Source organism: Schistocerca gregaria, chromosome 4 (assembly GCF_023897955.1).
Source record: "Schistocerca gregaria isolate iqSchGreg1 chromosome 4, iqSchGreg1.2, whole genome shotgun sequence".
Classification (NCBI taxonomy): Eukaryota; Metazoa; Arthropoda; class Insecta; order Orthoptera; family Acrididae; genus Schistocerca; species Schistocerca gregaria.
This window is the reverse complement of record NC_064923.1, coordinates 384,034,416-384,058,252: the sequence shown is the minus strand read 5'-3', so window position 1 is coordinate 384,058,252 and position 23,837 is coordinate 384,034,416. Positions and strand designations below refer to the sequence as shown.

At 41.1% G+C, this 23,837-nt stretch overlaps 1 protein-coding gene across 1 annotated transcript in view; it reads right to left on the bottom strand.

Moving 5' to 3' along the window:
• The window catches only part of LOC126267423 (nephrin-like), a 1,327,372-nt gene that overhangs the window by 236,363 nt on the left and 1,067,172 nt on the right, over positions 1–23,837 (bottom strand). The window contains exon 9 of the mRNA XM_049972675.1: positions 18,888–19,047. Coding sequence (XP_049828632.1) covers positions 18,888–19,047 — 160 coding nt within the window. The remainder of the gene's footprint in view (positions 1–18,887; positions 19,048–23,837) is intronic.

Genomic DNA, 23,837 nt, shown 5'->3' with positions numbered 1-23,837 from the left:
AAGAATGTTGAAGATTAGATGGTTAGATCACATAACTAATGAGGCATTGAATAGGGTTGGGGAGAGGAGGAGTTTGTGGCACAACTTGACATGAAGAAAGTCCCGGTTGGTAGGACATGTTCTGAGGCATCAAGGGATTACAAATTTAGCATTGGAGGACAGCGCGGAGGGCACAAGTCTTAGAGGTAGACGACGAGATGAATACACTAAGCGGATTGAGAAACAATGAAGGAAGGAGAGATACTTTATAGAAAGAAAAAGTAATCGAGTAGGCCATATTGTTAAAGCACTCTCTACCGCTATAATGGACGCTAAAACCTAAAATATGAAGTCAAAATAAATGTTATGGTAAATAAATAAATCAATATCGTGTTACTAGGACCTCCCGTCGGGTAGACCATTCGCCGGGTGTTAGTCTTTCGATAGGACACCACTTAGGCGACTTGCGCGTCGATGAGGATGAAGTCATGATATGATTTTGGTAAAAAGAATGGAAACTATTCCGAGGTACACTTCAGTAGATCAACTGGTGTACTTAAATCGAACATAACCAAGAACTATGGCTATGGGATCTGTTGAAAACCACAGATTACCAAAGTAAGAAATACACATTAGTTTTCTCAAAATAGAGCCCGTGAAACTAATAAGAAAAATGATACTAAACGAACGACCCAAAAATATTATACAATAAAATAAACTAGAAATACACCTACACGCTCAACTACTTCTCCGTAGTCTCCTGGAATTGATAATTGGCCCCATGAGTCTCGGCAATATTATTTGCTTCGCGAATAACCGTAATTCATAGTAGAAAACAGCTAAATATCTGTAATAAATAATTCCTTATAAATCGAGTCGTATTTGGAATTAACTAAAACAACAATCACAGCTAATAAACTGATGACGTTCAATCTTAATACCCTTTCGTAGATAATATCAGCTACAGTTTTCTACTAATGAATCGTAACTGAACCACATAGTCCAACTATTCATTAAAGTCGTAAATCTTATTCTGCGAAGAGCATCATATACACGACACACAACGTTACTGAGCAACCAGACACTATACATTCTTGTTAGCATACGTTTCCTTGGACACCTAAACGACATTAGCAAATTAGACCTAACACAGATTACTTGGTACACTAAATTTGATTCTTTCAACGAGAAAGTTGTTAAATTATAACCTAGCCTAGACCTCAGGATACGCTACAGATCTTTCTGTGACCATAGAAAACTTTTCTGCTCTCAGATTCGTTGGCAATTCACAACCAAAGTACTGCCATCCAACCTAACGTAGACCTCGGGCTACGCTACAGATCAGTGTCTCACCACGACAGTCTTTTCCGCTGTCAGATTCGTTGGCTTCGATAACTCGCAAACTAACTGTTGCATTCCAACCTAACCTAGGCCTCAGGTTATGTTATAGATCAGTGAGCCACTGCAGACACCTTTTCCACTGTACGATTCGTTGCCTTTGCCAACATACGCCCAAAAAGTCACATTCTATGCTAACATTGGCATCCGCCTAGACCAGTTATTATCCTGACCTTAAGCTGTTGTACTGACTCGCGATGTAAACACTCTCTCGAAAATTCGGAACGTTTTCAGTATTTCCTAAAAATAAATCTCTCTTTCACTCCACTGCCTTTTCGACATTTACCAAATTGCAATCTACATATTCGGTACCACCAACGTCAGAAAATTACCAACGTGAGCACACAATGCAAGAACCACGACACACAGCAAGTCACTTTTACACAAAACTGGATTAGAAATGAAATTACGCTAATAGGATACAGACAAGTATTTACCAATAGCAGAGTAGTATCTCCAATATGTTGGCGTTCAGGAGATCAAGGCTATCTATGAAGTACGTATTTAAATAACCGTTCGTAATACTCCACGACACAAATATGAAAGAAAATTATCGAAAAATGCGAATAAACTCCAAAACAAAAATTTAACTATCTCTGGTACATTCATCCTACCCACACCTTTCAAAACAACCTGAGAAAAGCACTGATTCTGTGGAACATTCTTCCCCAGACATACTCATATAAATGCTTTTGCAGTATTGAAATTTCCCTTTTCCCTCGGTCAATAATACTTTTTATTGCGCCCCAGTACTCTTCAATTGTATTTGTGCATGCCCCTATTTTTCTCCCTAAATTCAACAGAATGATTTACACCCAAATTTATGCATCCTATTTCACCTAATCCCTTTTATTATGTCAGATGCGACGGCTACAGCTGACATTATAAGTGACACATCTGCTGTATAACTTTTTACTAGAACACAATACAAGCTGTCCTATCTTCCATTACGTAAAATTCATGTCTGGAGAACAGTGATTCCCTAAAAGAACTGCCCCCACACCATAGCCCAAGTCCAACATCATCCAAATGTTTTTTTTTTTTTTTTCAAACTGCGATTCATCAATTTCTATAACAACCCCCAGACCACCAATTCTGCCCCTTCTCACAATAAAATCAGTACAAACTTCCCGGAAAAACTAAAATCAGTCTGCACCAGTTTATTGGTCAGTTTGTCCCATTAGCAGACAGTCAAATACATGTAAAAAAACCATTTTTAAAGGGCGCTATAATTTCTCAAACCACGTCCCTCTACGAATATATCGCCACACACGGTCTCTTGCAATGTGCCACATATACATATCGCTCGTAAGCGTCTTCGAAATCTTGCACAATGTTATCTCGTTGCCACAGACACTACACTTAAATAGCAAGCAATTAAATTACACTCTCAAGGGATAGTAATTGTGTTAATTGTTTCCCTGAGGTCATTAGCTAATTTCGCGATAGTAAAACTAACCTGAGGAATATTTTCGTCCCCATTCACAGCATTTTCCACATCGAAATCGGGAACAGACCTTGGCCCCGTATTTGGTTCTACATTTCACGATGCTACAAATACTTGAAAAGCAGTTTCAAATCCAACGCAAAAATTTACAAACTACTTTCTCTATAAACAAACGAGATTACTGTCGATAGCATGTAAGGGTACACTGAAATTCAATGCAAAATACGCACCAAAACGTAACGTCACAGTAGCCATTACGTCTCAGGTCAATCCGAACATTCCTCTAGAACCGTTTAGTTGTGCTCTCACAGCACACATAGTCAGATTTGATAAAGCTTTCTGTTATTGAGTAAGTAAATATATCATTCCTACTCCCTGTAGACTCCCGCATTTAGTATTTTTCTGGTGACTTACTCTAGCTTTGGTCGTAGTCTGTTTCGAACGTAGAGAACCATGATAGATGTGTTGCTGTAATTAATATTCTGATAGCTACCACTGACCCCATTATACCACAAAAAGTGTTATTGTGTCCACCCTTTTTTACATAGTGATGTCGTAGGGAGCTGTAGCATAATCTACAGCGTGAGAAGCTGAATATCAAATCTAACGTGACGTGATTGTTTTAGTACAGTTTTCTAGTCACACAGATTACATCGTTGAGTGTAGGGAAGGTATGGTCAGGAGAACTTACTGTAGCATTACGAAAGTGTGCTACATTGTTCGAAATTGCTTTTCGGCTACGTATTACAGTTCTATTAGAGCCTGTGATACAGCGCATCTCCTACGAGTCAATGCTATATAAAGTGTGGTGCAGTACACAGAACGTCAACACCTACATTACCTTAAGTCATTAGAGAAGATACTTCTTTTATCAGGTACTTCGGTTACTATGTATACTGCTTCCCTTTGACGCACTTACACGTTAACATCTACAACAAATGATTTCTGTACAAGCAGTAAATAACTTTTCGTTACCTGAATTTTATTCGTGTTTCCTTCAGCGTTGCAAAGAATGTTTTCAAGCCATTACTGTCAAAGTGTAAGATGTCAGGCAAATCCAACACCTTCCATGAAAACCCTGACATGATAAGCAAATCCAGTAGTATGTCACATAGCTCCGAATAAATCCTGACATTAAATTAACCAAAGTAATACGAGTAACGAGCGAGCAAATGGAATGCCACAGACTAACACAAGAATGCCTAAATGCATGTCGTACCTTCCCACCGTGAGACAGACGCAGTTCCGAGGGGAGAAGCGAGGACAGAAGCCGAGAGCAGAACCGTGTTAAGCTAGAAGGCCCTAGGATAACGAACGGAGTGGACACCCACGTCGCTAGCCTACCGCTAAGTCTACCACCCGCACGTTTTAGCGTGAGGCTTTTTCGCGTCCCTGTTATGTCAAGGACCACCCCCAGCCCATATTAAAAGCTAGAGCCCTCCAGAAAAACAGTGTAGATCTTACGATAACACAAAAAGGGCCACTACCACCCGCAAGTTTTAGCGTGAGACTTTTTCGCGTCTCAGGTACGTCAAGGACCACCCCCCCCCCCAACCCATGTTAAAAGATACAGCCCTCCAGAAGAACAGTATAGATCTTACGATAACGCTAAAAGGACCACACCAGCTGCAGGTTTTAGCGTGAGACTTTTTATCGTCTCTGTTACGTTGCAAACTTTAAAAACATTGCCCCAACACGAAAAAGTATAACGTTTCTCATCGGATAGACAGAATTTTTGTAGGTGGAGCTTAAGGTTAACATTGAGACCCTTATTGGTCAGATGAAAACATAGCCAGATAGTTTTTTTTAAACCAACTTCGGTAAATTGTAGTAAGGAGAAGTTAGGAGAGTGAGTTCCGAGACGGCGAGCTGGATGGCTGGTGCCCCGGCCGCTGTCGCCCTGACGCTGCCTTAACACCGACAAGGTGATGAACGCAAGCGATGACGCCTTTTTGAGCGCATAAGGCTTCACTTAGAACTGCAGAAGTCTCATCTGTTACACACCGTTTTTGCGTAATACTAGTGTCGATCGTTAATTAAAAATCATGGTGTTCACATTTGCCACTTGAAGTAAAAATCTGAAACGCGATAATTTTTCTGTTATATAGTTATTGAGAAGCCACATCAGCCATTGTAATTTACGGCAAGTTAGATATGTAATTAAAGACAATTGAGGGTCACTGTAGACCATTTTGATAGTTTGCTCTTTTGTGAAACTTAATTTAAACCTAGATTATAGATGTGATATGGCATAGGTCATCCTTCGATCGATTGTAGAACTTGGAAACCCATTCAGGGAATATTCGTTCACATTTTTGTTGAATGTAGTTGGTTTTTACCATCCTGTATTAAAACATTTCCTTTTATCAATAGTGCAATTTATAAACGATGTTTTGTGAGTAGAATAAAATTTCTAATGGTAAACTTAACTGCTTTTTCGACGTTATTTTACCAGCTAACTAAAAATAGGAAAGCCTTGAACCCTTTCCACTATATTAAGTTAGTATTAAGATTCTTTTACAGGGAGTGCAGTGGAGCTGACGCTGAGATCATTAAGTATTTGGTTATATCATCGCTAGTCTCACTGAACTCTTCTGAATTCTACATGTCATGTGTGGTCTGGCGTCTCCTTACCAGCAACAGGTCCCAGGTTCAAACTAGTTAATACCCTAAAAAACACGCTCAGAGCGTCGTTGCGCGAAAGTGGTAGGGAGACACGATATAGTACAATCAGACACCACCATGAATGTTTAGAAAATGTTACTCTAAATCTCCAGATATCACAAACATAGGTGTTTGTGCTGTTGTCGGCTGTCCAGTCGTATGCAATAGTTGCTATAGTGTTACGAAAACAACTGCACCGGCTGGACTCCCGACAACACTTTAAACAGTTATTTTCTGGAAGAACCTAAAGTCACACAATATGGGGTTTTCTTTTTCTCAGTCTAATCTGTAAGTTGACTCTTCCGATCAGTAACATCTCAAGAGTACCTACAATTCCCCCATAACGGAACTGATTTTTGGAGAGTTCGGTGAGTAAACGTATTTCCCAGTAGTCTCTAAATAATCCATCCCATTATCTTAAAACCGACACTTACGATAACTTTTACAACTGTCACCACATGCCTTCTTTGGAATTGGAAATCTTAGGTTCTTGCAGTGTTAGGATATTTCTAATCTGCCTCATATGCTTTCCATAACAAGTGGAATCATTTAATCATGACTGTTTTTCCTAACGATATTAACAATTCTGAGGAAATGATCCATACTCCACTTGCTTGTTTAGATTTAGATCTTCCGATGCTTTATCAAATTCTTGTAACAGTATCATATCTCTCATCAGATATTCATCAGCTTTCTCTTTCCTACCTGTATTGATGCTTTCATGTTCGTTCCCGTTATACAGCCATTTCATACATTCCTTCCACCGCCCGACATTCCGCTTTTTGCTTAGTTTGTATTGCCACCTGCGCTCTTAATGGTAATATCAGTGCTTCTTTTTGCTCCAAGTTATGGACGAAAACGTGTTCTTTGAGGATGGTAAACATTATAGTTTGATATCATTGAATAGTGAAGCTAGGGTTTGTGTCACTACAAATAGGGACTGTCCATCTATTTTTAGACTGTAAGGAAGAGTTACGCTCTGAGATCCCATAACGGATCTTCACGCTGGCGCTTATTAGTTACTTTTTTTCTTGCCTACTTTAGGTACACAAAGCCGGAAAAGACGATGTCGATTTAGATTTGATGACGGCTTATGCCATTTGGTGGACAGCAAATGTACTGATAAATGTTTCAGTGTTGTCCAGCAACAGTGCAGTGGCATACCTACTAGAGCGCCATCAATGTCTCTCCTCTAATAGGGAATGCCCACAGTCCGGACGCTCACTGTGGTGCAAATGTGTGAAGTATGCAGGCAACCATGGAACGTAAATGCGCACGTACTTCCTACAGCCTCCTGAACGAATTGCAAAGGGGTCAAACTATGGCCTTCCAAGTGGCGGGATGGTCCTTTCGGAGAATTACCCAGTAGGTTGGACGTGCTGCGTCAACTGTGCAATGATGTTGGTATCAGTGGTCATGTGAAGATTCTCACACCTGTATATTTAGTTGTCGATGTACAAGCAGTACAGACGCCATCCAGGATCTTCGTATTGCAAGGACAGCAGTGGCAGATCGTCAGCTACCTCAGCCAGATAAGAGGGAGTGTGAGCACAGACGTGTCAACATTAACTATTAAGAACCGGTTATTAGCAGTGGTACTACGGACTCCCACACCTCTAGCCCGTCTTCCATTCACGCCACAGCATCGATGTGCACACCTCGAGTTGTCCCGGCAGACGATCACTTGGAAGGTGGAACGGCGTGCCGTAGTCTTCAGCAATGAAACCAGATTCTACCTCCACGCAAGTCATGGTTGTTTGCGCTTAAGACACAGATCTTGTGAGCGCTGTCTCGTAGAGTTCGTTTATCCAAAACCCATGGCCAAGCCCAGGCCTTAAGCCGTCGGCACACCGACCGTGCTGTCAAACGTTAACGTTGAGCGTGCAAAGTTCAACGTGCTGCTGAAAGCTCAGGAACGATGCGACTTGTCCATACGGTACGTGGGCCGCAACGTGGGCATCGCACTCCAGTCGCAGTTGAGGGATGTTTCTAGTTTGTAAATCACACTGCTTACTCAACGGGCGCGCGTAAAATTCCCACGTTAGCTCCATTAAAACACAGATTTTCTCCATCGTCCACGAAAAGGAAAATACATTGTCCAATCAATACGTGCCATTACAAATAGTGTGGTACAAATTTGGAATGCTTCTCCGCAAAACATAACCATTATTTCGTCATTCCTACATTTAAGTAAAACCCCAAGGTCAGTCTCACTTGATCACTGTTCCTGCACAGCAGCAGAATCTATGCAACATGTGAATTACGAAGTGTAAAAGAAAATGGGGCAAAATATCTTTATACAAGTAACGCAAGCTGTCCAATGGATTAAGTTAGATTAAGTCAATCGAACAAAGTCACCCCACAAGAAAAACAACTTATATTTACATAACATCAAATATTATAGTATAGGAAAGAAAATTGGGAAATGTGAAGAAGCGGACCACCGCCCCAACAAACTCAACACAAGTCAGTGACGCTAAGCGTTATGCTGAACCAACAACACACTCCTAGCATCTAATTACAGGATGTTTCCTGGTGCTCAGAAACGGCAAATGTACATATATGCTTGAAATGAATGCCAATATGGCGCCTCACAACTCTGTACTGAAGGGAGACGGCGTGCGTGTTACGTAGGTGGCGTTGTGCCATCTTATTGGTCAACGCTCAGACGCGCGCTCAGAATATCTAACATGCCTGATGTTTTTGAATTCTTGCAGCAGGAAGGTGATGTATTGTCCCAAGAGGATAATGTTCGGCCACACACCTAACTCAGCCTGCTCAGCAAAATGAGCACCAGCTCTGCGGTTGGCAGATCTCTGAACATTTCTTGTGGGATATGAAAGGACGAGAAGTAACTAGTGCGAATCCTGAACTTGTAAGTAGGCTGTTTACGTTTTCATGTTGGTAGCGCCACGTAGCGCACTGTATGAAAATCACTCACTGTGCTGTGTGCAGTCTGTCACTGGTTTGCATTGTTGCAATTTGCTATTGTAGTGTTGGGCACTTGGCTGTTAACAGCGCGGAGCGTTGCGCAGTTGGAGGTGAGCCGCCAGCAGTGATGGATGTGAGGAGTGAGATGGTGGAGTTTTGTGAGCGGATGATCTGGACGTGTGTCCGCCAGAAAGAGTAAATTTGTAACACTGGATATCATGAACTGCTATATATCTCATGACTTTTGAACACTGTTAAGGTAAATACATTGTTAGTTCCATCAAAATCTTTCATTTGCTAACTATGGTATCAGTAGTTGGTGCCTTCAGTAGTTAGAATCTTTTATTTAGCTGGCATTCTTGACGCTCGCTGTATTGCAGTAGTTCGAGTAAGGAAGATTTTTGTGAGGTAAGTGATTCATGAAAGGTATAGGTTAATGTTAATAAGGGCCATTCTTTTCTTGGGATTTTTGAAAGGCAGATTTCGTTGCGCTAAAAATATTGTGTGTCAGTTTAGTGTTGATCAGAATAGATAAAAGCAAAATGTCAGAGTACGTTCAGATTTGCTCAGCTGTTTGAAAATCAAATAATGTAAGAGGTTTATCAGCAGAATCATTCATTAATTTTTCTAAAGAGACGTTTCATAAACTAACAAGTCTTGCAGGACCATTGAAGCGATTGAAAATCATTGAATGGAAGCCTACTGTCTTAATCGTATCATTTATTTCCATGCCATGCAATAGAGCCAGAGAAAACCCAGATATATGGTTCTCTTCATCTCGATGAGATATTCAGGGTGTCCCAAAAATAATGATCCGATTTTAAATAGAATTATTTATCAGGAAGAAGGGCCTAGCACCGGCTGCTGTGACCGAGTAGTTGTAGGCGGAACTACGCTGCTGCTGCGGTCGCAGGTTGGAATCCTGCCTCGGGCATGGATGTGTGTGATGTCCTTAGGTTATTTAGGTTTAAGCAGTTCAAAGTACAGGAGACTGACGAACTCAGATGTTAAGTCCCATAGTGCTTAGAGCTATTTGAACCAGTTTTTGAAGGACTTAACACCAACAAATGCGAACTAAATTAATCAGAAAGGACACAAGTTTATAAAAATCCATCATAAAGGCTCAATATGTTTTCCATTGGCTGCACGGATGACATCTAGCAAACTGAGCGTAAGGTGTTTTCGGTCACTGACGCTACAGCAGCTGATATTTTGGTTTTTATTTCATCGATGTCACGAGGCAATAGAGGAACGCAAACACATTGTTCAACATGCTCCCACGGGAAGAGATCACCTGGTGGAGCTAGGACATAGGAGGCCAAGAGTGTAAAGCCTAGTCCTGCGGTCCTGTACGCCCTATCCAACGCGACATCTAACGAATTTGTTTCTGAAACTCTACACCATGCCGATTACATTTAGCGCAGTTTGTTACATAGTGACATTTGTCCCAATATTATTTCAAGTTACAATGTGGTCTTTCTTTTTAGGGACCCTGTATTCTAGGATTCTGAGTCAATCTGTACGTCAGTTACTAATGGAAATAGCACTGAAAATTTTCCACAGCTTATATTAACAATCATCTTTTTGTCAGCAATTGGAATATACAATACCTGAAATGAAACCTACAATTTATACCATTGTTTGATTAAATTTGAATTTTTAGACACTTTGGAAACCATGAAATTACAGCAGGAATTAAGTATTTTAACTTTACTGTCACATATTGTTTCACAACTTTGGTTCAGCTCTGTTACGAGTACTTGACGAAATTTTATGCGAGCATGTTACTTTTGCTGGCATTGGTAAGTTATTTAATTTCTTGCAGGAGTGGAGTGAGTTTGTAATTCAGTGTACCGTTGGCTCAGTAGAAGGCTTTCATTTTGTCTCAAAATAATGAAACGGCAGCCCACTGGGAGCCGCCGAGTCTTCGAAGAAAATGTCCCGTTTTCCGAAATATTATTAGGCACAGTTCCTGGCGCTCATCAAATGCAACAGGCATAGTGCCACCGAGTGCACAAACGTTTTGCTGTTGATACGTCAGCATGAAATTCGCTTCTGTTTGCTCACGGAAAACAGCCCCTACCGGAGATACACTGGACGCGTGAGAGCTTGTTACATTCCCTACAATTTACGGACTTTCCAAACCGAATTATCGCCCCCGCCACCAGAAAAAGCACGAACAATGCTAAGCAATGAAGAGTGACTGTTCTGTACCGGTACCAATGTAATGAATAGCTGTATGCATTTTTGTATGGCTTCAGTGATAAATTTTTTCTGTGTTCTCCTGTTTTTATGTGGGTAAAAGGTACATTCTTGATCCCCATATTGGTAGCAGCTTTAATTCTCACCCCCACCGCCACTAAGCAGATTTTGGCAGTTGTGCGAAGTTTAAGAGAGTAAACGTGGTTTAGGTGTCTGTTCCCTCCGAGCCTTTGTCTTGTCCAGATTGACACCCACGCGCTGTGCTTGGTAAATGTGTGATATTTAGACTATAGAGCAACCCATCTAATCAGCAGCTCTCTACTAACTACTTTCTGTTACGTATTTTGTGTGCTCAGTTTTTTGTATTTAATATTTGTCTCATTTTGAATTCGCTAGCTCGGTAGATGTGGAAGTCTTATTTCTGTTTCTTACTGCAGTATTGCAGTAAACCGCAAGTATCACAGCGCTTAGCATGATTTTTACTTTACTCGGTATGAAAAAAATTGCTCTGTGGTATTTTGTTGTCAATTATTCACTTGACTAGGTCAAATAAACATCTAGCACTCACAAACTCGACAAATATTTTAAAATCTCTAAACTCCTACAATTTACCTATGGTTAGGTGACCCTTAAGTGATGAAGACAACCAGCTGTATATTTTGGATGTTAGTACTGTGTGGTAAGTTACCTGTTTCCGCAGATGTCAGGCATTAGACACAATATGAGAATTGCCGTCGCGTTGTCCTGTTGGAATTGCTGAAGTCCGTCGGACCGCATAATGGACATGAATCGATGCAGGTGTTCAGACAGGATGCAGAAGTACTTGTCACTTGTCAGTGGTATCTAGATGTATCAGGTGCCCATATCACTCCAAATGCAGCAGCGTCAGTGGGCTCATGAGGTTGTCTCCATACCCGTACACGTCCATCTGCTCGACAGAACTTGAAACGGGACTCGTCCGACAAGCAACAAGTTACCAGTCACTAACAGTCCATTGTCGGTGCTGATGGGCCTAGACGAGACGTAAAGTTTTGTGTCGTGCAGTCATCAAGGGTACACGAGTGGGCCTGCTGCTCCGTAAGTCCATATCGATGATGTTTCGTTGAATGCTTGGCACTTTGATGCTTGTTAATGGCCCAGCACTGGAATCTGCATCATTTTGTGGTAAGGTTGCCCTTCTGTCACGTAGAACGATTCTCTTTAATCGTCGGTGGTTTGGTCCTTTGAGAATCTTATCTCGGCCGCAGCAATATCGGAGATCTGATGTTTTACCGGAGTCCTGATATTCACGGTATACTCGTGTACGGGAAAATCCCCGCTTCATCGCTAACTCGGAGACGCTGCGTCCAGTCACTCATGCGCCGACTATAACACCACGTTTAAACTCAATTAAATCGTGATGACCTACCATTTTAGCAACAGTAACCAATCTAACAACTGCGCCAGACACTTATTGTCTTACATAGGCGTTGCCGACCAAGGCACCGTATTCTGCCTGTTTGAATACACATACCTACACCAGTTTCTTTGGCGCTTTAATATTATATAGTTGTATTAACTACGCTCTTATACCAAAAGATGTACCAGTTACATGTAATTTTACTGAGACGCTAGAGTGTAATCAGGATTCGAGAGAACGCATGGAAGCAGTTTTGTCTCATTGGTGTTACTGGTCTTACCATTCAGGGCATTCAAGTGTGTGTGTGTATGTGTGTATGTGTGTGTCTGTGTGTGTGTGTGTGTGTGTGTGTGTGTGTGTGTGTTGAGGCGTGCGGGGGGGGGGGGGGGGCTAGAGATGCACGATTCCTTGGGAACTCTTGTTCTAAACGGTGTCGTGTCATCGTGATTCACAGCTCGAATTAGAAAATAATAAAAACAAAACAAAAATATAGATCGCTACTTGTTATTTTGCGTAAGCAATATAATATTACAGTATGTTTCGATATATAACCTCATCATAAGGCGACACTTGGTAAGAAGAAAATTCACAATAATACAAATTATGTGAAGTAATGGTTTTCGGTTTTAGCATTTACTTTGGCCTTCTGCATTTACCATAAATGTCTGCTTCATGGTACGTATTTTCAGGGTCTCTTCACTGCAGGGAGGAACTGATTATAATGTTCAACGTTATGTAACCGTTCTTCGCAAGTCAGGGAACACTAGACAACAATAATTCAGATCTCCAAAATATGGATACAAGTTGAGACATTTAAATACGTGATGAACACAACATTTCACTGGAACATACATCGACAGTACCGCTTGTTAACACGCTATTTCTGGGAATGGGGAAGACACGCCAGCCGCGGATCGAAATTGTCCAGATCTCTGTGACGGCGAGCCTGGCTATGGTTTCCAAGCACTTTCCCGCATCGCTCTAAGTTAATGTTCCGCCTTAGTTACACTATTAGCAAACTAGACTTTAGAAAATCTTCGCGCACTGTCATTTGGATAACACTAGACACAGAGAGTTGTTGTTCACAAATTTCGATCCCGTGGGGGCAAAGGGGAGGCAGCAGGAGGGTTATTCGGCCCCATTAACAGCACAAAATCTTTCAGTTAACATCCCTGCCCCATTAAGATGCGGGGTAAGGGTAGGGGAAAAAAATTACTCTGCAGCAGAGTGTATGTCAGATAATGACATTATTATAAAGACGATCCAGGTAAGCTGCAATGAAATGATCAGTCTTTATTTCACGACCTCATGTTCACCTAGACCTTGTAAGCAGGCTGTTTAGGTTTTTATATTGGTAACGCAACGTAGCGCTCTCTATGAAAATCAGTGGCTGTGCTTTGTGCAGTCTGTGGCTGGTTTGCATTGTTGTTGGCCATTGTAATGTAGGGCAGCTGGATGTGAATAGCGCGTAGCGTTGCGCAGTGCATGTGTGGAGGGAAATGGCGGAGTTTTGAAATTTGTAAGACTGGATGTCACGAACTGCTATATATATTATGATTTTTGAACACTATGAAGGTAAATACATTGTTTTTTCTCTATCAAAATCCTTCATTTTCTAACTATGCCTATCTGTAGTTAGTGCCTTCAGTAGTTTGAATCTTTTAATTAGCTGGCAGTGGTGGCGCCAGCTGTATTGCAGTAGTTCGAGTAACGACGATTTTTGTGAGGTAAGTGATTTGTGAAAGGTATAGGGACATTCTTTTGTAGGGATTATTGAAAGTCAGATTGCGTTGCGCTAAAAATATTGCGTGTCATTTTAGTGTTGATCAGAATAGGTAAAGAGCGAAATGCGAAATGTCTGAGAACGTTCAGTTCTGCTCAGCTGTTTGAAAATCAAATAATGTAAGAGGTTTATCAGCACAGTAATTAATTATTCTAAGGGGACGTTACAACCTGAGTACTAATATGTACTCAATCAATTAGGCAAGGCGTGTTACATGCTTAAATGATGCCATCAAAATTGGATTTTAGGTTACTTGAAAATTTCAGAGAAAGCCGAAACATATCGGTCCTAAAACGAAGATTGCTACTTACATTTCCGCTATTCTGCACATTCTTTACAATCATGTTTGAACATTTAACATCCACGACTGTACTATTATTGAATAACACGTTTTCTATGATTACTTCAAGGGAAATACACTCCTGGAAATGGAAAAAAGAACACATTCACACCGGTGTGTCAGACCCACCATAATTGCTCCGGACACTGTGAGAGGGCTGTACAAGCAATGATCACACGCATGGCACAGCGGACACACCAGGAACCGCGGTGTTGGCCGTCGAATGGCGCTAGCTGTGCAGCATTTGTGCACCGCCGCCGTCAGTGTCAGCCAGTTTGCCGTGGCATACGGAGCTCCATCGCAGTCTTTAACACTGGTAGCATGCCGCGACAGCGTGGACGTGAACCGTATGTGCAGTTGATGGACTTTGAGCGAGGGCGTATAGCGGGCATGCGGAAGGCCGGGTGGACGTACCGCCGAATTGCTTAACACGTGAGGCGTGAGGTCTCCACAGTACATAGATGTTGTCGCCAGTGGTCGGCGGAAGGTCCACGTACCCGTCGACCTGGGACCGGACCGCAGCGACGCACGGATACACGCCAAGACTGTAGGATCCTACGCAGTGCCGTAGGGGACCGCACCGCCACTTCCCAGCAAATTAGGGACACTGTTGCTCCTGGGCTATCGGCGAGGACCATTCGCAACCGTCTCCATGAAGCTGGGCTACGGTCCCGCACACCGTTAGGCCGTCTTCCGCTCACGCCCCAACATGGTGCAGCCCGCCTCCAGTGGTGTCGCGACAGGCGTGAATGGAGGGACGAATGGAGACGTGTCGTCTTCAGCGATGAGAGTCGCTTCTGCCTTGGTGCCAATGATGGTCGTATGCGTGTTTGGTGCCGTGCAGGTGAGTGCCACAATCTGGACTGCATACGACCGAGGCACACAGGGCCAACACCCGGCATCATCGTGTGGGGAGCGATCTCCTACACTGGCCGTACACCTCTGGTGATCATCGAGGGGACACTGAATAGTGCACGGTACATCCAAACCGTCATCGAACCCATCGTTCTACCATTCCTAGACCGGCAAGGGAACTTGCTGTGCCAACAGGACAATGCACGTCCGCATGTATCCCGTGCCACCCAACGTGCTCTAGAAGGTGTAAGTCAACTACCCTGGCCAGCAAGATCTCCAGATCTGACCCCCATTGAGCATGTTTGGGACTGGATGAAGCGTCGTCTCACGCGGTCTGCACGTCCAGCACGAACGCTGGTCCAACTGAGGCGCCAGGTGGAAATGGCATGGCAAGCCGTTCCACAGGACTACATCCAGCATCTCTACGATCATCTCCATGGGAGAATAGCAGCCTGCATTGCTGCGAAAGGTGGATATACACTGTACTAGTGCCGACATTGTGCATGCTCTGTTGCCTGTGTCTATGTGCCTGTGGTTCTGTCAGTGTGATCATGTGATGTATCTGACCCCAGGAATGTGTCAATAAAGTTTCCCCTTCCTGGGACAATGAATTCACGGTGTTCTTATTTCAATTTCCAGGAGTGTATTAAGTGAAGTGTAATTTTTCTGTTGCTGATGTCTTTAAAAGTAAACAATTAACTTGCCCAAGGTTTTTCTTGGATCAAACTGGAGTCAGGTGCTACATAATAATCCAGTGATTTCTGAGAGATAGATGTGCCGTAGTTTTCAAGCCAGAAATCACCGTTTGAGCCATACTGTTAACGACCGTGAAGCAATTCATCATCTAGACAAATGACTCATACAGAGATTGTGAGAAGAACTGAAATTCATTCATGCGCTCTAAAACTAGGTTGCAAAATTTACCAATAATAAATAACGTCAGACTTTTTTCAAGAGACTGTCAAGCATGCCATATAACAAAATGAAAGTAACTGCATACGTCAGAGAACATACAAAGTCCTCGGTGGCTTGAAAATCTAGTTATAAGTTACATCACATACTCATATTAGTAAGAGTGGTAATGTAATTAATACAGATCTCTTCAGACATAGATTTACGCCTAAGAAGAAGTATGTTATTCACACTAAACAATGTGTAACCACACATGAACTAAAAGCTGGTTGTGGCAGTACATTCCACAAACAAATTCTTTACAAGTATGAACCTCTGTTCTGAACGACTAGGTGAACGGTAATCTGCAGCAGTTTGCCGATGACACTGCGATGTTAGGGAAGGTTTCGACGTTGAGCGACTGGAGAAGGACACAATATAACGTAGACAGTATTTCTCATTAATGTGATGGATGAATGGCAGCTCATTCAAAATATGTAAATAAGGACGTCAAGGCAGATGTCTATGAATAAGAAACCAGTAATTTTCGAACTAGGCCTTAATAGTGTCCTGCTTGGCGCAGTCACGTTGATTAAATATCCAGGCGTAACGTTCCAAAGTGATATCAAATGGAGCGAGCTCTTAAGGACAGTAGAGGGGAGGTGAGTGGTGGACTTTGCTTTCTTTTAGTAAAGTTTAGCTCCTCTGTAAAGGAACCCGCTGACAGAACACTAGTGTGCCCCTTTCTTGAGTACTAATCGAGTGTTCGGAATATCCGCCAGGTCAGATTAATGAAAGACATTGAGGCAATTCAGAGGAGTGCCGCAAGAATCATTACTGTTAGGTTCGATCAACATGTGATAGTACCTGGACACAAATGGAAACCCCTAGAAGAAAGACGACATTCTTTTAGCAAAACACAAATGAGAAAATGTAGAGAAGGGACATTTGAAGCTCATTACAGAATCATTACACTGCCGACAACGTGTATTTGTCGTAAGGAGCACGAAGATAAGATACAAGAGCGTAGGGCTGGTATGGACGCATATAGACATTCGTTTTTCCCTCACTCTATTTGCGAGTGTAACAGAAATGGAAATAACTAGTAGTGGTACACGGTATATCTGCCATGCACCATACCGTCCTTTGAGGAAGATGAATGTAAATGTGGATGTAGAACTAAGAAACGGGATGTTCAAATGTACTTGTGATTCTATTGTGTTCTGGAAAAAATAATATGTGATGTTTTCTTAACAGACAATGAGTCTTACTACTGTAGCTAACATGAACATCTACTTGTTGTGAACAGCAATAATTATTTTTAAAAACGTAAAACACCGCAGAAATTTCTTGGGTTAACATCATCCATACTGTACACCTGGAGACAAATGAGTATAATCTTTGTGATGCTTCTTCGAACGAAAATGTAAAACCAATGTCTGAAACTAACGTATTTTATTTACCACTGCAGTAAATGTGTGTTCATCCATCCTCGGCTCATACTGTGATAATACTGCTACGAAACAATGAAAGACAGGAGCCCCACATATATTCTAGCAAGCACAAAAGCACACCCAGATTCCACTCTTTGACTGGATTAGTTGGGAGATAAAACAAAGTAGATCCAAACATCAGTACCAATGAAGATCTATGCACGAATTAAGATTTACGAGAGATTTCCATTGATTATATTGCAAGTGCCGTTTCCAGAAGTTCTCTTACAAATATTCCCGAGTACGATCGCTTGTTGTTGTTGTGGTCTTCAGTCCTGAGACTGGTTTGATGCAGGTCTCCATGCTACTCTATCTTGTGCAAGCTTCTTCATCTCCCAGTACGTACTGCAGCCTACATACTTCTCCATCTGCTTAGGGTATTCATATTTTGGTCCCCCTCTACGATTTTTACCCTCCACGGTGTCCTCCAATGCTAAATTTGTAATCACTTGATGCCTCAGAACATGTCCTACCAACCGGGCCTTTCTTCATGTCAAGTTGTGCCACAAACTCCTCTTCTCCCCAGTTCTATTCAATGCCTCATTAGTCATGTGATCTACCCATCTAATCTTCGTCATTCTTCTGTAGCACCACATTTCGAAAGCTTCTATTCTCTTCTTGTCCAAACTATTTATCGTCCATGTTTCACTTCCATACATGGCTACACCCCATACAAATACTTTCAGAAACGACTTCCTGACACTTAAATTTATACTCGATGTTAACAAATTTCTCTTCTCTGGAAACGCTTTCCTTGCCTTTTGCCAGTCTACAATTTATATCTTCTCTACTTTGACCATCATCAGTTATTTTGCTCCCCAAATAGCAAAACCCCTTTACTACTTGAAGTGTCTCATTTCCTAATCTAATTCCCTCAGCATCACCTGGCTTAATTCGACTACACTCCATTATCCTCGTTTTGCTTTTCTTGATGTTCATCTTATATCCTCCTTTCAAGACACTGTCCATTCCGTTCAACTGCTCTTCCAAGTCCTTTGCTGTCTCTGACAAAATTACAATGTCATCGGCGAACCTTAATTTTTTTTTACTTCCCCATGGATTTTAATACCTACTCCGAATTTTTCTTTTGTTTCCTTTACTGCTTGCTCAATACACAGAGTGAATAACATCGGGGAGAGGCTACAACCGTGTCTCACTCCCTTCCCAACCGCTGCTTCCGTTTCATGTCCCTCGACTCTAACTGCCATCTGGTTTCTGTACAAATTGTAAATAGCCTTTCGCTCCCTGTATTTTACCCCTGCCATCTTCTGAACTTGAAAGAGAGTATTCCAGTCAACAATGTGAAAAGCTTTCTCCAAGTCTATTTGTGCTGTAACATTCCCAGTCTACAGTGAAGTTTGGCCGAAAGGAACGAAGTTCTACAACAGCCGGTGTCACTCATGTCAGTAGCAATTGTACGATGAAAAATTAAGAAGTGAGGGTTCTGAGTGTACCTGAGGGTTTCCTGGGTAGTAGTAAGAAGCAAGCTTGAATGTTGGACTCACACTTGACGGCGAGGTTGACGACGTTGCTGCGGCCGTCGCCCTCGACGTTGGACGCGATGCAGGAGTAGCTGCCGGCCTGACGGCGCGTCACCGACTGCAGCGCCAGGTGGCTGCTGCTGACAATCACGCCCGCCGACGTGTTGTGCAGTATCGCCTCGCCCTGTTGGACAGAGGGGACCGCTTACTTGCCGTCTGCCACTGTGTCTCGCTTTCACTGACGTGCTGCATGGACAAGTAGAATGCCACAATGGATACTGCATCGCTTTATTAATGCTTGGATGCAAGAGTGGCTGGACTCGCAAATGTGGGGTCTACAGGACCAATGCCTCAGAACAAACAAAAAAAAGTTATTGAATGGTTTGGTGACAGACCGACTAAGGAAGGATTTATTATAATAATGTGACTTCTAACACATGACCTACAATCTTATGAAAAGTGTTGTAATTTTTGTTAGATTAAGCAACAAACCTACAATTTTACTGGGTATTATGCAGAAGTACTGCTTAGAAAATTTATCCGGCTCATTGTAATTAATTTTTTTAGGATTACTTTCAGTGGTCAGTTACAAATACGTTTTACTATGCCTTACCTGTTTCGACAAATTGATTTCTCATCTTCAGAAGGCTACAAAATTGTGGATATTATAAAACTTTAGACCGAGGCTACACATTTACATGATGTATAAAAAGTATATTTTAGTTTCGAACGATAAATATATATCTATGGCTTTATGCTTTGTGCATTTTCTCCTTATTTGGTAACTTTTCTCTCTGATTTATCTCAGCTCACATAACTACTTTTTTTTGGCGATGCTGTAGTACTCGCTTTTTTGGTGAGTAACGTCATGTCTATGGCTTGTGAAACATTCCTCTGGAGGTATGGGTTGTTAAGCCATTTCTCCACATGAGTACATAATATTTGTGGTACTAATGTCCCGGAGGAAAGATATCCTCTTATGAGATCCACCTTTGAGATATTTGGGATGTTCCTGTGAAAATGGGTCCTGTATCCATTACGTTTGTCCGTAACTCAAAGGGCTAACTTCTTCGCTGTTTCTTGCATTTGTATGATATTGGCTTCTCAACAAGAGAATAAACATCCGATTGAAATTTATCATTGAACTATGGTTTCTTTTTAGGCACTTTCTCTTCTATGGCACCGTGATGCAAAAAACTTACCAGTATGAAACTTTTGCTCTTTCTAGCCACGTTAACTATATTTTCCAATTTGTCTTGAAGAGCATGTGATAAGGACTCGGCATATCTGTATAGGAAAGGCCTCAATTCTGATGGAATTTCCAAGTTCTTTTTCAAAGTTACCATATCTGTAATCTTTCCCTGCAAAAGTTCTTCAGATAACGGTATTACTCTAAAAAAATAACTATCTATAATATTATCTGTTGAGGTTTCTTCCAAATTGTAATTGTTTTTATTACATAAGGAGCCAAACTGATTTATTTTGTCTGATCATATCCCAAAAAATGATTCACCCCGTCAGATGTAATATATTGCCTATTTTTTCTTGATAGTAAGAATGTGTCTACGTTTCAAATTTATACAATGCACCCTCTTCTCTAATATAAACCAGTCCCATGAGTTCTTAGAGCAACAGCTATACTACCTGTTAATCGTTCAGTTTGAATTTTCTCCTTGTTTTGTACTCGAAATCCAGTTCGTCGTTGCGGTATGTTACGTCACTCACTTCCATCACAACCAAAACTAAAATCAACACTGCTCTAATTATTCTTCGCTTCGAATGCTGGAAGTTGCAGATTTATTATCCCAGGCTCCATGAGTCTCTAAATCACTGTCATCTTCCTGATCAAAGAAAGCTTTATCTTCAAGCTTTTCAGGAATCGTTAACCAAACTCAAGATAAATAAACTATTTGAAAGCTGGCACTAGATGTGTGCATTAAGAAATTAGTAAAGAGAAACAGATGATTTTTGACGGGCACCAAATAATGTTTCCTTTAAAAAAAAAGCCAATTCTGTTGCTAAGGATTACACAGAATTTAAACAAAAATAAACAATTATGAAGCGATTTTATTGATAAAGTGGATGGTTGCCGGGTCTAAATGACCTCTTTGATGCATCCAGGATTTAACATATTAAATGAAAGCTCTGTAGATGTATTGAATACTTTATATTTCTGTTTCTATAGGTTCAAAAACGTTTTTCTTATGAATGCGATATACCTCTTGTAACACGACATATCGTATCGACGTACTGGTTGCGATGGGCATGCGTCAAGCTTGATTTGCGCTGGCAGCTATTATGGGATGGTTTCTCGCCTCTCGGAACCTGCATTTTCCGCCGTTCAACGTCTCTCTTTCGAAAAGCCGAGTACGGTACACGTGTGCGATTTTTAGCAATCCCGCGACGTCAACAGCACTGGCAGTTGGAAAGTCTAAATTGCCTGTAACCATCTGCGCACGTCCAGCGCAAACCATAGTGTGTTGAGAAACACACGAGATATCATATGAGAAGTTTTATTACGCATCACATGACATAAAGATTTCATCTGAGCTTTTTGTATAAAAGAAGTTACAGAGAATAATATATTTAATCACAACTTAAGCACGTTATAACTTATAGTGTAATCATGCCACAAAATAATTTCAGCGTTCAAACTGTTGCTTCCGAAGAGACGTGTCGACTGCGATAATCTTATGATCGATAACTCTTAGAAGATGAGAGATTAAATTCAGCTGAAAATTAGTTAAATTCAGAATTTTATACATGAAGACAGATACACTGACAGCATGGCAGTATGTGTTGGCAGTAACACCACTCGTTGTTGTCTGGTTCTCGCAGCCTGGTAGTCAGTCTGTTTGGCTTTGAGGTCTGTCGGTCTATATGAGCGGTGGTCCAGTTGCGACTTGCGTGTTTGAAAATATTTCTCGTTCCACGTGGACTTTGAGAAGTTTTGTGTAATTTTCTTCTTAGTTTCTGGGAGTGTCTCAAGACTTAGAATCATTCAGGATCAGTTAAGACACTGATAATTTAGCAGTGCGGCAGAGCAGTTAGTGGAAAAAGTTATTTCAATTTCATATCTAATTGACCTACAGGACAATTAACCATTGTATTGGTTTGAGTGAGGATATCTTGTCGTAAGTTGTAGCTTCGAACACAGTCTGGTATTCTTCCGGCTAGTTCATTAATTTATTAAATCTATGATCTGTTATACAACATTTGGTGCTCGAATCAGATAATTTATTGCTGTGCAACTGCTGGGGTCAACTACCCGAGACAATAACATTTGTTGACTGGGCAATAAATTTGATTTGTGAAAACTTAAATCTCGTGCAGTTACGTTAGAGATGTAAAACATGCATCTATGTTTCTCCGTAGCAAGTCGAATTCTTACCAGTTGTCAGTAACAATCTTACAGTTGTATTGTAAATCAAAGTGATGCATTTACGTTGTAAGATCTTCTTCTAGACGAGCAAATGCGGAGCCCTCAGGCCCTCAGTAAACTCTATCCACCTGTCAATTATCTCCTCTGCGTGGAGTTTCCTTTGCGTTCTTAATGCTTTTAATTCTAAGAACTTTGTTTTCATTCTATTATATGCTTAATTTGTCTTTCCAAAGACCATTTCCATCTCTCCACTTTTATTCTGCATCCATTTCCCTTTATCGTTCTTCCACTTCTTTTCCTTTACTGATCATCTTCTTGAATATTTTTGTTTCGCCTTTCGACGAAGAATTAAATTACTTCTTCCATTATCCAAAATTCCTTCGCAATTACCTTTCTAGTTTCCATATTTATCTGCCAGTTCTGAATTATTACCTTTCATAACGAGTTCCATTTATTTCTGCTAAGCTATATGCTATGGTATTCATTGCCACAATAAATACAGCTTCATATCACTTCAAATAAACGGTAGCAATAGGCCTACTCTGCATATCTGTGTCACATCCCAAACACATTGATTACTCTGACGATTTACTTAGGCAGTATTCAAATCCTACTGCGACCGTATGAATTATATTGCCTCAACTATAACGAAACCTTTCGGTTGAAAAACAACTGTTATGCAATTCCTTCATTATTTATTTGTCATCCAAGTGGTAACATCTTCACAGGTTAAAAATCCGGTTACTATTGAAATGAAAAATAATTCTGTAATAAATACAATATCTGTCAATAGAACGACATTTGTGTAACTGAAAACAACAAATATGTTGTAGTCATACTGCCTACTTCAGCCTCTTCTATAAATCTCCAGTTCATAAAAGAATTAGAATAACCGTTTTCGATCAATATCAACATATTAATAAGGCGTAATGCTTTCTCACAATGTCATTACTGACCTAACAAGAGGTGTTGTTTGTCGAAAGTGGACTTACAAAATAACAAATCTTTCCATCGGATGGAGAAGTGTTGTGAAACATCCTGCCGTATTAGAACCGTTTGCTGGACTGGGAGTCGAACTCTGAAAATTATCTTTGGCGGACACTGCGCTTACGAACTATTCTATCCATGAAGATTCACGATCCACCCTAAGAGCCTTATACCTTCCTTTATTTTGTATGAACAGTTATACCATTTTACCAATAACATCTACTGAGATGTATGAGTAACTAAGTTCGGAAACATAGTCAAGTTGAATAGATAACATTTTCTTCAGCTTGGCAGGAAAATAGTTGTGAAGTGAACATAACACTGTAAAATAAATGCAGCGCCAAATAATACTGCACGAAAATATAATACAATAGTGCTAGACAGGCTTACTTTATTTATGCGCCTTGGATCATCTTAACAATATGCAGTTTGAAGAAGGGGTATTCACTCTCTATGTACCTGAATATTTTCCTAACGCTTTAGCAAGTATAAATCAACCAGTAGCTCGTCAGCATGTAGCGTAGGGAGATGGAGTGGACCAAGACCGTATCCGCGCGCCTGAGGGTAATCAGCGGTGCAGTATATCGGTTGCTTCGTTGTGGTAT